A 15619-nucleotide genomic window follows, 5' to 3' on the forward strand; every position below is an offset into this window, starting at 1 on the left:
ATGGCCACAGACCAATATACAAAACTTAATTAACTGTATGTCTATAAATCAGCAATAGAAAAAATATATGTTTTTAAAACAGTAACTTTTACAATATCAACAAAATATAAGAGAGCTAGGAATTAGTAACAAAAGTGATTAAAGATTTTTATAGAGAAAATGATAAAACTTTATTAGAAAACATTTTAAATGACCTAAATAAGTGAAGAGCTATACCTAATACATTCATGGATAGAAAGATTCAGCATTGCAAAATGTTGACTAGTGCCATACATGTACCAAAGTCTCCACAGGACTTTTCATGGAACCTGACAAGATGACTGTAAAGTTTATAGAGAAGAGTAGAGAGTTAGGAATTAATGAGATACAAAGAAAAACAAGGTAGAGGAATTTGGCCTTTTAGATGTCAAAACATGTAGAACTGAATAGAGACAGTGACAGACAAACAGAAAAAATGAAGCCTAATAGTCCAGAAACAGACCAATGTACATGTGAAATTTGATTTATTACAGAATTGACAAAGCAGATTAGTGGGTAAAGATAGGATTATTCAATTAATGGTGCTGGAACAACTGGTTATTTGTATGCGGACAAAAATCAAATTGGATCCCTTCTTCATACCATATATAATACAAACACTAACTTAAACATTTAAACATGAAAGGCAAAACATTAAACTTTAGAAGAAAACAGAAAATTTTGCGTCTTCAGTGTAGTCATAATTTTAATTTTCTTAATCAAGTAACAAAAAATAAAATCCATAATGGGAAAGACTGATGAATTCAACTACATTAAAATTAAGAACTACTGTCCACTGAAAGACACTAAATAAGAAGTGTGACAAGTCCCAAACTGAAGAAGGAATTTGCAAAACTTAAAAATGACAAGGAATTAGTATCCACAATACACAAAAGAATATACAAAATTAATATCCAGAATATATAAAAACCAATATTAAAAAGTATATATTGTACAATAGAAAATTATGCAAATGACCCAAAGAGATACCTTCATAAGAGAAAACAAGAATGACCAATAAACATGTTAAAAGAGTAATAAGGAAAATGTAAATTGAAACCATAACAAAACACCATATCATACCCATCTGATTAGCAAAAATTAAAAGCCTGACAATACCAAATTTTGGTGAGGACATGGAATAACTGGCACTGTTAAACACTGCTGCTGGGAGTGTAGGTCAGAACTACTTTGGAAGAAAATTTGGAATTATCTAGTTAAGCTGAAGACACACACAGGCAATTCCACTATGGGCACATTACCTTGAATTTTTTGCAAATATGCACAAGGAAGATGTACAAAAATATTTAATGTAGCATTGTTTTGATTAGCACAAAAGGAAAGCAGCCCAAATATATACTGAAAGGAAAATGGATAAATATTTCTATAATGAAATACAATGCAGCAGTGAACAATAAATGAACTACAGGAATAAGCATCAACATAACTTTACCTCACAATGTTAAGTTAAAAAGCAAACTGGAGAATAACTACAGTAAGATTCCATTTAAACAAAGTACACAAGCAGGATATTCTTTAGTAATGCACACATAGGTTGTAAAACTATAGGGAAGGGGCTTCCCTGGTGGCGCAGTGGTTGCGAGTCCGCCTGCCTATGCAGGGGACATGGGTTCGTGCCCCGGTCCGGGAGGATCCCACATGCCGCGGAGCGGCTGGGCCCGTGAGCCATGGCCGCTGAGCCTGCACATCCGGAGCCTGTGCTCTGCAACGGGAGAGGCCACAACAATGAGAGGCCACCGTACCGCAAAAGAAAAAAAAAAAAAAAAAAAAAAACTATAGGGAAAAGCAACAGAAGGATGGAGCAGACAGATGAAAGGCGGTCCTCCTATGATCCCTGCCTCCTGGTGTTCACCTCCTTGTGCAATCCCTTCCCCCTCAGTGTGAGCGGGGCCTGTGACTTGCTTCTCACCAAGGGAGTATGGCAAAGGTGATGGGATGTCACTCCCACGATGACCTCATGTCACACAAGACTCTGTCTTGCCAGTAAATTCACTGTACAGTCTCCTCTCGGGCCGGATGAAGTAAGCATCCAGGCTGGGAAAGTCCACATGACAGGAAACTGCACACAGCCTCTAGGAGCTGACAGCCGCCAAAAGAATCTGGGGCCCTCAGTCTCCCAGTTACAAGGATGTGAATTCTGCCAACAACCTAAGGAAGTCTGGAAGCAGATACTTCCCCAGCTGAGCCTCCAGATGAGAATACAACTCAGTCAACATTCTCATTGCAGCTTTGTGAGACCCTAAGCAGGGCTAGGTAAGCTGTGCTCAGACTCCTAACCCACAGAAACTGTGAGATGAGAGAGCAGAAGCAAGAGAACTACTATTCTGCAGCCTCTGGAAGGAAAACCACATTCACAGAAAGATAGACAAAATGAAAAGGCAGAGGGCTCTGTACCAGATGAAGGAACAAGATAAAACCCCAGAGAAACAACTAAATGAAGTGGAGATAGGCAACCTTCCAGAAAAAGAATTCAGAATAATGATAGTGAGTATGATCCAGGACCTCAGAAAAAAAATGGAGGCAAAGATCGAGAAGATGCAAGAAATGTTTAAGTAAGACCTAGAAGAATTAAAGAACAAAGAGAGATGGACAATACAATAACTGAAATGAAAAATACACAAGAAGGAATCAATAGCAGAATAAGCGAGGCGGAAGAACAGATAAGTGACCTGGAAAACAGAATGGTGGAATTCACTGCTGTGGAACACAATAAAGAAAAAAGAATGAAAAGAACTGAAGACAGCCTAAGAGACCTCTGGGACAACATTAAATGGAACAACATTCACTTTATAGGGGTCCCAGAAGGAGAAGAGACAGAGGAAGGACCCGAGAAAATATTTGAAGAGATGATAGTCGAAAACTTCCCTAACATGGAAAAGCAAATAGCCACCCAAGTCCAGGGAGCGCAGAGACTCCCACGCAGGATAAACCCAAGGAGAAACACGCCGAGACACATAGTAATCAAACTGGCAAAAATTAAACACACAGAAAAATTACTGAAAGCAACAAGGGAAAAATGACAAATAGCATACAAGGGAACTCCATAAGGTTAACAGCTGATTTCTCAGCAGAAACTCTACGAGCCAGAAGGGAGTGCGATGACATATTTAAAGTGACGAAAGGGAAGAACCTACAACCAAGATTACTCTACCTGGCAAGGATCTCATTCAGATTTGATGGAGAAATCAAAAGCTTTACAGACAAGCAAAAGCTAAGAGAATTCAGCACCATCAAACCAGCTCTACAACAAATGCTAAAGCAACTTCTCTAAGTGGGAAAAACAACAGAATAAAAGGACCTACAAAAACAAACCCATAACAATTAAGAAAATGGTCATAGGAACATACATATCGATGATTACCTTAAACGTGAATGGATTAAATGCTCCAAACAAAAGACACAGGCTTGCTGAATGTATACAAAAACAAGACCCATATATATGCTGTCTACAAGAGACCCACTTCAGACCTAGGGACACATACAGACTGAAAGTGAGGGGATGGAAAAAGATATTCCATGCAAAAGGAAGTCAAAAGAAAGCTGGAGTAGCAATACTCATATCAGATAAAATAGACTTTAAAATAAAGAATGTTACAAGAGACAAGGAAGCACACTACATAATGATCAAGGGATCAATCCAAGAAGAAGATATAACAATTATAAATATATATGCACCCATCATAGGAGCACTTCAATACATAAGGCAACTGCTAACAGCTATAAAAGGGGAAATCAACAGTAACATAATAGTGGGGGACTTTAACACCTCACTTACACCAATGGACAGATCATCCAAACAGGAAATTAATAAGGAAACACAAGCTTTAAATGACACAACAGACCAGATAGATTTAATTGATATTTATAGGACGTTCCATCCAAAAACAGCAGATTACACTTTCTTCTCAAGTGCACACGGAACAATCTCCAGGATAGAGCACACCTTGGGTCACAAATCAAGCCTCAATAAATTTTAAAAAATTGAGATCATATCAACCATCTTTTCTGATGACAACACTTTGAGATCAGAAATCAATTACAGGGGAAAAAACGTAAAAAACACAAACACATGGAGGCTAAACAATATGTTACTAAATAACCAAGAGATCACTGAAGAAATCAAAGAGGAAATCAAAAAATACCTAGAGACAAATGAAAATGAAAACACAATGATCCAAAACCTATGGAATGCAGCAAAAGCAGTTCTAAAAGGGAAGTTTAGAGCAATACAAGCCTACCTCAAGAAACAAGAAAAATCTCAAATAAACAATCTAACCTTACACCTAAAGGAACTAGAGAAAGAAGAGGAAACAAAACCCAAAGTTAGCAGAAGGAAAGAAATCATAAAGATCAGAGCAGATATAAATGAAATAGAAACAAAGAAAACAATAGCAAAGATCAATAAAACTAAAAGCTGGTTCTTTGAGAAGATAAACAAAATTGATAAACCATTAGCCAGACTCATCAAGAAAAAAGGAGAGGACTCAAATCAATAAAATTAGAAATGAAAAAGGAGAAGTTACAACAGACACTACAGAAATACAAAGCATCCTAAGAGACTACTACGGGCAACTGTATGCCAATAAAATGGACAACCTGGAAGAAATGGACAAATTCTTAGAAAGCTATAACCTTCGAAGTCTGAACCAGAAAGAAATAGAAAATATGAACAGACCAATCACAAGCAATGAAATTGAAACTGTGATTAAAAATCTTCCAACAAACAAATGTTCAGGACCAGATGGCTTCACAGGTGAATTCTATCAAACACTTAGAGACGATCTAACACCCATCCTTCTCAAACTCTTCCAAAAAATTGCAGAGGAAGGAACACTCCCAAACTCATTCTAGGAGGCCACCATCACCCTGATACCAAAACCAGACAAAGATACTACAAAAAAAGAAAATTACAGACCAATATCACTGATGAATATAGATGCAAAACTTCTCAACAAAATACGAGCAGACAGAATGCAACAACACATTAAAAGGATCATACACCACGATCAAGTGGGATTTATCCCAGGGCGCAAGGATTTTTCAATACACACTAATCAATCAATGTGATACACCATCTTTAACAACATCTTAAAAACCATATGATCATCTCAATAGATGCAGAAAAAGCTTCTGACAAAATTCATCACCAATTTATGATAAAAACTCTCCAGAAAGTGGGCATAGAGGGAACCTACCTCAACATAATAAAGGCCATATACGACAAACCCACAGCAAACATCATTCTCAACGGTGAAAAACTGAAAGCATTTCCTCTAAGATCAGGAACAAGACAAGGATTTCACTCTCGCCACTATTATTCAACACAGTTTTGGAAGTCCTACTCACGGCAATCAGAGAAGAAGAAGAAATAAAAGGAATACAAATTGGAAAAGAAGAAGTAAAACTGTCACTGTTTGCAGATGACATGATACTATACATAGAGAATCCTAAAGATGCCACCAGAAAACTACTAGAGCTAATCAGCGAATCTGGTAAAGTTGCAGGATACAAAATTAATGCACAGAAATCTCTTGCATTCCTAGAATAAAATACCTAGGAAAAAACCTACCTAGGGAGACAAAAGACCTATATGCAGAAAACTATAAGACACTGATGGAAGAAATTAAAGATGATACCAACAGATGGAGAGATATACCATGTTCTTGGATTGGAAGAATCAATATTTTGAAAATGACTATACTACCCTAAGCAATCTACAGATTCAATGTAATCCCTATCAAATTACCAATTGCATTTTTTACAGAACTAGAATAAACAATCTTAAAATTTGTATGGACACACAAAAGACCCCAAATAGCCAAAGTAGTCTTGAGGGAAAAAAGCGGAGATGGAGGAATCAGATTCCCTGAATTCAGACTATACTACAAAGCTACAGTAATCAAGACGATATGGTACTGGCACAGAACCAGAAATATAGATCAATGGAACAGGATAGAAAGCCCAGAGGTAAACCCACGCACCTATGGTCAACTAATCTATGACAAACGAGGCAAGGATATAAAATGGAGAAAAGACATTCTGTTCAATAAGTGGTGCTGGGAAAACTGGACAGCTACATATAAAAGAATGAAGGTAGGGCTTCCCTGGTGGCGCAGTGGTTGAAAGCCCGCCTGCCGATGCAGGGGACACGGGTTCGTGCCCCGGTCCGGGAAGATCCCACATGCCGCAGAGAGGCTGGGCCCATGAGCCATGGTCACTGAGCCTGCGCGTCCGGAGCCTGTGCTCTGCAATGGGGGAGAGGCCACAACAGTGAGAGGCCCACGTACTGAAAAAAATAATAAAACAAAATAAAAAATAAAAAAAATAAAAAAATAAAAGAATGAAGGTAGAACACTCCCTAACACCATACACAAAAATAAATTCAAAATGGATTAGAGACCTAAATGTAAGGCCAGACACTTTAAAACTCTTAGAGGAAAACATAGAAAGAACACTCTTTGACATAAATCACAGCAACATCTTTTTTGATCCACCTCCTAGAGTAATGGAAATAAAAACAAAAATAAACAAATGGGACCTAATGAAAATTAACAGCTTTTGCAAAGCAAAGGAAACTACAAACAAGATGAAAAGCCAACCCTCAGAATGGGAGAAAATATTTGCAAACGAATCAACGGACAAAGGATTAATCTCCAAAATATATAAACAACTCATGCAGCTCAATATTAAAAAAACAAACAACCCAATCCAAAAATGGGCAGAAGACCTCAATAGACATTTCTCTAAAGAAGACATACAGATGACCAAGAAGCACATGAAAAGCTGCTCAATGTCACTAATTATTAGAGAAATGCAAATCAAAAATACAATGAGGTATCACACCGGTCAGAATGGCCATCATCAGAAAATCTACAAACAACAAATGCTGGAGAGGGTGTGGAGAAAAGGGAACCCTCCTGCACTGTTGGTGGGAATGTAAATTGATACAGCCACTATGGAGAACAGTATGGAGGTTCCTTAAAAAACTCAGAATAGAATTACCATGTCCCAGCGATTCCACTACTGTGCATATACCCAGAGAAAACCATAATTCAAAAACCATAATTCCATAATTCATAAACCATAATGCACCCCAATATTCATTGCAGCACTATTTACAATAGCCAGGTTATGGAAGTAACCTAAATGCCCATCGACAGACAAAAGGATAAAGAAGATGTGGTACATATACACAATGAAATATCACGCAGCCAAAAAAAGGAATGAAATTGGGTCATCTATAGAGACGTGGATGGATCTAGTGACTGTCATACAGAGTGAAGTAAGTCAGAAACAGAAAAACAAATATCATATATTAACGCATATACGTGGAACCTAGAAAAATGGTACAGATGAACTGGTTTGCAGGGCGGAAATAGAGACACAGATGTAGAGATGTATGGACACCAAGGGGGACAAAGTGGCTGAGCGGGTGGGGGGTGGTGATGGTGGGATGAATTGCGAGATTGGGTTTGACATGTATACACTAATAAGTATAAAATGGATAACTAATAAGAACCTGCTGTATAAAAAATAGATAAAATAAAATTCAAAAAGAAATAAACTTAAGGTTGATGTTTTTAAAAAAATGCAGAGTCTGATTCAGCAGGTCTGGGGTGGGGCCTGAGATTCTGTATTTCTAACAAGCTCTCAGGTGATGACAACATTTCTAGTTCATGTCAGTAGCAAGCATGAATAGGTCTGTGTAGACAGGAGGCTGAAAAACAGGTAAGGGATACATCACAAAAAAGCCACACTGAGGAATTTGGGCTTTCTCCTTAGTGCATTGGGGAGACACTGAAGAACTTTAAGTAGGAAAGGGATTCATCATATCTGCAGTTTTAAAAATGACTCTGGGGCTTCCCTGGTGGCGCAGTGGTTGAGAGTCCGCCTGCCGATGCAGGGAACGCGGGTTCGTGCCCCGGTCCGGGAAGATCCCACGTGCCACGGAGCGGCTGGGCCCGTGAGCCATGGCTGCTGAACCTGTGCGTCCAGAGCCTGTGCTCCGCAATGGGAGAGGCCACAACAGTGAGAGGCCCGCGTACCCCCCCAAAAAAAATAAAGACTCTGGTTACCGAGTACATGTGTGTATGTGTTTGGGCGAAGGGTGTGTGTGTGCAGCACATTTCTGCTCCAGAGACATAGTAATGTCCAGCCCTAGAGAAGTCCCTATAAATTCGCAGTGAGATGTGAACAGAAGCAGCAGCCAGGTGGGGAAACAGAGTGGTAGGCAGTGGTTCTGAAACTTGAACAGGCAAGGAAATCACCAAGAAGGATTATTAAAACAGATTCTTGGGTCTAACCCCCCAGAATGTCTTCTTCAGTAGCTCTGGAGCAGCACCTGAGAATCTGCACTTCTAACAAGTTCACAGGAGATGCTGGTACTGCTGGTCTTGTCTTGGGATCACACTTTGAGAACCACTGGTATAGTGGAAAAAGCACAGGCTTTGGGGGCCATACAGATATGAATTCAAAGCCCTGACCCCACCACTTCCTAGCTGTGTGACATTGGGCAAGTTTTTTAAACTCTTTGAGTCTCTGGTTTCTTATTTGTAGTAAGAAAATAGTAAAATAATACTAAACTCATGGCAGGATGGTTGAGTGATGATGGTGGTAAGGATTAAGTAAAGTACACATAGTGTGTGCTTTATAAGGCAGAGCGGCTTTGCTCTGGGTTGCACTGGAAGGGTAGGACAAATTAAAAAAAAAAAAAAACTGTGAGATGAGAAAACTTGTTTTAAGCTGCTAAATTTGTGGTCATCTGTAACATGCAGCAATACAAAAAAATAATACAAAGGATAAACACAAAATTCCAGGAAGGGATATGTCTGAAATATTCACTTTTTTTTTTTTTTTTGGCGGTACGCGGGCCTCTCACTGCTGTGGCCTCTCCCGCTGCGGAGCACAGGCTCCGGACACGCAGGCTCAGCGGCCATGGCTCACGGGCCCAGCCACTCCACGGCATGTGGGATCTTCCCAGACCGGGGCACGAACCTGTGTCCCCTGCATTGGCAGGCGGACTCTCAACCACTGCGCCACCAGGGAAGCCCCACTTTTTTTTTTTTAAGTAGCTGAAATTAGGTTTTACGGGGATCCAATTACTGAAATAAGGAGTCATTCGTGCTGCCAATTCATTTTATCATTCCTGCTTTAGTCATCTGACACATAAGCAGTTGATTTCAATCCTGAGCCCCACAAGAGCAAAGATACACTATGTACAGAAGATAAACTGGAGTGCTCATGGAATTTCTAATGCCCAATAAATCAGTGTTTCACTAAATAACAATTTCTTACTCCTCTTGAGAGTTTAGAGAGTAAAAAAGGAGAAAAATTAACCAAGACCACCCTTTCTGATAAATAACAAACTATCAATTACGTGTAAACCAAGATGGTAAGATGATCATACATGGATTTTTATACATGCCATCATAGCACTTTCTCCCTCCCATAAAACCTAACCCTATACACACCAACTGCTGCGCTCCTTCTTGCTAAATCCAAACATGTCACAGACTAGCACGAACTGCTTAGCCACCACTCAGCACTGCAATGTCCAAGGATTAGACTGCTAAAACTGATGGAATTAGCATTCAAGGCAAGGCAAAGTTGACGGCACAGACTTGCGTCAACTGCCATCTCCCTCTCTCTCATTCATACAGCAGTTCCCCTGGTTAACCTGCAAGGAGAGGAGCACGTGCTTTTCTGCTTGTGATGCTGCATGTCTTAGAAGCTCCTAACTTACTGCTTCTTGCTGATCCTGACTGGCTCCCTGGACCTCTGGCATTCATCCTATGACCTTTATCATTTATTTACTACATATATACCTTGTTTATGTCCAAAAATGTTCTGACGGCTCTAGCTTGTGGTTTCTTACTTGCCCTTTGCCTCAGACATATTTAGATGCTGGCTGTTCACCGACTCACAGACCCTCCTGATCAATTTTTGGGATCTGCCTGCCAAGAAACTGTTGCCTATCACCTGCTCACTGCCCATGCCTTTGGCCTGTGCCACCTAGTTTTTGGATCTTTATATTTCTTGAACATCTGCTATTGCCCTGGCTCCAACATGACATCTGTTCTTATAATTAACTAAATAAGGTTTAAAAACTTGGTTCATTTACTGGTTTAATTTCCTAAATGCTACTAAGCGAGACAGGTTTACCAAATGTTACTGAAGTAACACAAGAGGAAGTACATGGATTCACCTGAATGTGCCTTTCTAGGACAAAATGGATCTACTAATAAGGTAATCACCAATCTCAACCAATCTGACAAGGTATCAGAATCTTGAAACAATAAACTAACGTTTTACTTCCAATTCTTACCCGCTGCAAAAACTCAAGAGGACTGTATTTGGGCCCCAAGACGAAAATTTTCTTTCCTCTTCGAGCCACACCACTGAATACTCGAGCAAATGCAATAAAAGGCTCTTGGTCATTTCCTTCCTGGGGCACAGGTTTAAGGGTCTCACTCTCCACTTCTTGCTCATCACCTGCCAGAAGCCAAAGGATAATGAGTGCCAGGAATGCTCTCTCCAATCCAGGGACTGCTGAGAAACTCAGAGGGAACAGGGAATATGCTATTTTCAGCCCAGTTTCAGCAAGGAAACACCAAGAATGAAAGTATACTGATAAAAGCTACCTTTAAAGCTAAAAAGCCCAACACCTAAAGGATGAGTGTCCCAATTAAGTAAAAATCCCATCTCACCAAAGCCTATTTAGGAAAGCTGTACCTTTTGGCTTTTCTCCCTGTGGACTCGTTTCAAGGGCACTCCCGTCCTGGGTGGGCTCCAAAGGTGCTTGGCCCTGCGCGGCTGCCAGCTTCTCCGCGTGCCTTCGTCTTGCACGCTCATGCCTCTCAGCAATCTCCTCCTGAGTGAGAGGTCTACAGGATACCACAGATACGTTAACACCTGGCAACATCAAGCATCTCTCAGTCTGTTCAAGTAGAGAAACAGCAAGTATTAACGTGGCTGGAGAAGATGATGGTTGGTCCCCAGTCTCTTCCAGGCGAAAGGTTTCTCCAAGTTCTCTCCCTCACTGCAGCAAGAGGAGAGAAGGCCTATCGGGCTTTCTCTGAGAATGCTGCGTCCCCAGCTAGTCTGAGCTTATGAACTGACATGCAAGAGCCCATGTCCCCACACAGAGCCACACACAACAGCACGGAACCTTTCTTAGGTACTGATGTTCCTCCTCAATAAGGCAAAGGACAGGAAAAGGAAGGGTGTGAGTAACAGACACCGGGGCTCAGAACACCCCTGTAAAGAGACAAGCATGAGACTTCAATGAGAAATTGAGGTTTTCTCCTCAAGTACAAAAATATATCTTCATGGAGAATTGGGGTCCAAGAAGAAGGGTCAGGCTGGACGCTGGCAATTCATCAGGATAAGAGGTCAAATAGTGATTATCAGTCATTGTGTTAGACCCAAGTACCACCAGAGAAAAGGCAGTGCGTGAGTGTGTCTGGCTATCTGGTGGGGGGCTCATCGGGGGGTGGGTCATGTTGCTTGATCCTGTCCCTTTGTGCCTGCCTCCACTGCTGTCCCCCACTGTGATTTTATGATTCCTGCTTCACTCCCTGGTCTCTGACACCTGGCTGATAATCTCGTCTCCCAGCCTGCCATTCCCCTTTCCCCTTCTCTCTCCTTAAGCACTAGAATCCATCCAGATGGCCATTCTGAGAGTGCACTGTCCACATGCATTCTAAATGTCCACATGCTCTTGGAGATCCTGATGTCAGGTACCCTAAAACCCCTTTTTACTTTGTGTGGGCTACCCTGGGAGGTGGATGCTTAAGTCACTGACTGTCCACTGCTGTCCTCTTCAGACACCTGCCTGCTAGACAAGACCTCCCACTAGGGCTGGACACCAATGCTACTCCCTTAGCATCTGCACCTCGAAATCGAAGAATTCAGTTCTAGGAGTCGGCCCCTTCTAGTCAGACCCATCCCAATGCAGGTGGCAGGGCTGTGCCATAAGACACAAAAAAATGAGAGCGTGATCTTTTTTTTTTTTTTTTTTCAGTATGCGGGCCTCTCACTGTTGTGGCCTCTCCCGTTGCGGAGCACAGGCTCCGGACGCTCAGGCCCAGTGGCCATGGCTCACGGGCCCAGCCGCTCCGCGGCACATGGGATCCTCCCAGACCGGGGCACGAACCCGTATCCCCTGCATCGGCAGGCGGACTCTCAACCACTGCGCCACCAGGGAGGCCCGAGAGCGTGATCTTTGAGAATGGCTTGCTCAGGTGTCGTTAGGCAATCAAACCTGCTGGCAGTTTCGCTACAAGAGATAAGCTCCTCCTTACTGGAAGCCTTACATGTTAAAGGCCTTTCAAACACAGGATAAAAGCTGCTTCCTCATAATTTCTCGTCATGGCTCTTGTTCTGTCTTCTGGAGCAACGTCCAACAAACCTTCTTCCCTCTGCTTTCCTTTCAATCATCTGCATTCATGCCCTTCCCCTCCCTCTTCTCTTCTTCAGGCTACACACTCCAGCTGCTCCGTCAATCAATCCCTAGATAACTTACCTTGTTTCTAGACTTTTGCTAAAATCTTTTATAAGAGTATCTGAAAAGTATGAATTAAAATATAAATGCAGAATACATTACTACAAACAGGGTAGGAAAAAAAAACCCGATGCACTTGTTAGCACATGGAGAGAAACGGTCTCTTCCAATGGGCTTATCACTATGATACGGACATTGTGTTCTTCACTCTACGTATATTATAGCACATATTTATCAAAACAAATGACACAGGTATTATTACTCCTAGTTTACAGATGAGAAACTGGAGGCTTAGGAAATTTACATAACTTGACCCAAAGTGACATAGACAATAAGTGGAGGAGCCGTAATTCAAATACAGATATGACTCCAAACTATACTCATTATCATCAGGCTATGTCTTCCATCCAGAAGGAATTAAAGACGATAAAATCATCATCACATTAAGTAAATGTGGTTTTATTTTAGCTTTGGTTAAGAAAGAAACATATTTGTTCACATATATTAAATCCTCATTCCGCCTGAGCTCATAACATGATTAGCATTTTATATTTACTAATCAGCATCAAATGCATGCAGGCTTGCTGTCCATCTACATGTTTATCCATCCATCCAGTTAACGCCTACTATGTGCCAGGCACTGCTGTGAGCACCAGGAGTGGTGGCAGAGGTAAACAGAGCAGACGGAGGAGAAGTCAGCAAGGTTTTACATGAAGAACCCATTGTGTAAACTAGTATTTATTGAGAATAAAGAGGAATTTATTTGCAAGAAAACAGAGCTTTACTAGTCAAGGAACACCTGTGGGCGGTGAGTTCTTGAGGCTGTAGTTGAGCTAACTATGGATGACAGTTCTGAGGGGATGGCAGTCAGCAACAGCAGGGATGAAGGAGACCAGAGGTGAGAATGCTGACTGGAGCGTCAAATGGCAGACTGGGGAGGTGAATCTGGAGAAGAAAGGAAAAGAGGCAACAACACAAAACCACCCACCCTCAGGATTCCAAGCTGAATGTTCCTGCTCTGGCCTCTGCGAAGCTGGCCGAGGGGCGGGCTGGGAGAGTGTCAGAGAAAGGGCTGGAAAGCTGGCTGTAGTTGGTACGATCAGTAACCACACCACCAGGTAGCTGAGATGATGGGAACCGAGGGACCAAGGAACGCGGCTTCTATCTGAAGATCACATCTTGTTACTAAAAGAAGTTGGTTCTCAAGAAGGAAGCCAAAGGGACACAAAGACTCGGGATTCAGAGGGAGAGGAACTGCCTCAAAAACTCCTAATAGGATGCTACCTAACAGGTACTTATCAGCAAGTAAGTATTCAGCAAGAATTTGATGGAGTACAGTTGAGAACAGCAAAAGCAAAGGCCCAGAATCTAAAAAGGGCAGGCAGGTTGGAAGGCTGCCTGCCTAGATTTAGAGGTGGAGGTTAAGAAGCTGCACAGGATGACGGAGGCCAGATTCCACACAGTGAAGTAGAAAACCACAGGTTTTCAAGCTAGACAGGTGTAGATTCAAATACTGTTTTGGCCTCCTTCTAGCTACGTAACCTTGAGTGCGCTACTTACTCTTTTTAAGGCCTCTTCATTTCCTCAGGTAAGACTGAAACATTAAACAGTTCCATTGCAGAACTGTTGTTAGATCTAAGTGGCATCATCAATGGTGAGGCAGGAATATGATAAGCTTAATAAACTGCAGCCAATTATTAGTGTTATATCATCATTATTAATTATAACATAAAAGAGTAAGATCTGAGATGCTGCCTGAGGTACCAGGACCTTCTTCAGAAGTAATATTTATATCCTTTCTCTCAGGTTACTTGAAAGATTGTTACACAGAATGCCCCCAGAGTAGCTGTGGACAGCACAGAAGAGGAGCTTCCAAGCTCCTATATCGAGTGAAGCTTTTCATTCCAGACACCAAAATCATACTGAAGGAAGGATGGCAAATGGACTGGCAGAGTTAGAAACTGGGGCAGGGGAACCAGCAAGGAGACTGCTGCAATAATTCTCACAAGAAATGATCGGGATCTAATCATTTATACTAGCGGGGGGTGGGGGGCAGTGCAGGTGGGAAGGAGGGGAAGACACATGACCAACTCATATGATGCAGAATAGATCCTCCAAGACTCTGGAAACTTGAGAAATGAAACATCTCCCTCCACACACGCACAATACACACGAAGATCAGCAGAGATACTCACCCATCCAACAATCTATACTGGGGCAGACAAGACAGGCTTAGATTAGACCCTGCCTGATGTTCAATAAAAGTTAACTGTGGCTACCACTACTGTTACTGCTCTTCAAACTGACGTGAATTCCAATCAACAGTCCCAGAGCTGATTTCAACAACCATCTCCTACAGAGGTATCACAATAAGATAAAGTACCCTGCAAATTTTACGTTCCCGCAGGGGCTGCGGCGTATGAATTCCAGGCTGAGGAGAGAAAGCATTATCTGCACCTTCCCACCCACACCCTCACTGCAGCCCCGTCAAACCTACAGCACTTCCCTGGCCCAGCCCAACTTTCCTTTTATCCTTACCTTTGCTTATTCTGAGGCAAAGCCTTAGCATCAACTGCAAACATTTTGGAAACAAAGATAATAACCGGAGCAGTGTCTTCGCTTCCACATTTCATAAAAGCTAAACAGACGGGAAATAAAACTGTTACTGTTTTTTCCCATTATTAAAGAGTCAGATTTTTCTGAAAACAATTACGAAGTTTAGAACATGGCATCATCCAAATACATAAGCAACCTATAATCTTTTACCACTATGATAAAAATTGCATCTGGAAAAGTATAAAATTGCTAGAAAAATAGTAGGGCAAGAGCAAGAGAACTGGCAGAAATGAGGAAAGGAAAGCAAAACTGATAGCGTGGGAGCAGGGGTGGAGGAACTCCCACATAGAACTAAAGCTGGGAAATGGGTTTAACCACCCACCATCAGCCCTCAGAAATGCTTCCTGTGGAGAAGGGATAGAACGGAGAAATTTTACCAAAGGTCAATCGTCAATAGGTAGCTTACTAATAAAATACATAAAAACCAGGAGTTTTTCCAATCCCTCACAAAAACAAGTTAGA

The 15619-nt window shown here is 41.5% G+C and overlaps 1 protein-coding gene across 1 annotated transcript in view; it reads right to left on the reverse strand.

The window, feature by feature from the left end:
- The window catches only part of EFL1 (elongation factor like GTPase 1), a gene marked incomplete at its 5' end in the record, with an annotated part of 117146 nt that overhangs the window by 78797 nt on the left and 22730 nt on the right, over positions 1-15619 (reverse strand). The window contains 3 exons of the mRNA XM_081228230.1: positions 10364-10530; positions 10771-10922; positions 15080-15179. Of these exons, the coding sequence (XP_081084356.1) occupies positions 10364-10530; positions 10771-10922; positions 15080-15179 (419 nt within the window). The remainder of the gene's footprint in view (positions 1-10363; positions 10531-10770; positions 10923-15079; positions 15180-15619) is intronic.

The sequence above is a fragment of the Mesoplodon bidens genome (assembly GCF_964165515.1).
Source record: "Mesoplodon bidens genome assembly, chromosome: 3".
NCBI lineage: Eukaryota > Metazoa > Chordata > Mammalia > Artiodactyla > Ziphiidae > Mesoplodon > Mesoplodon bidens.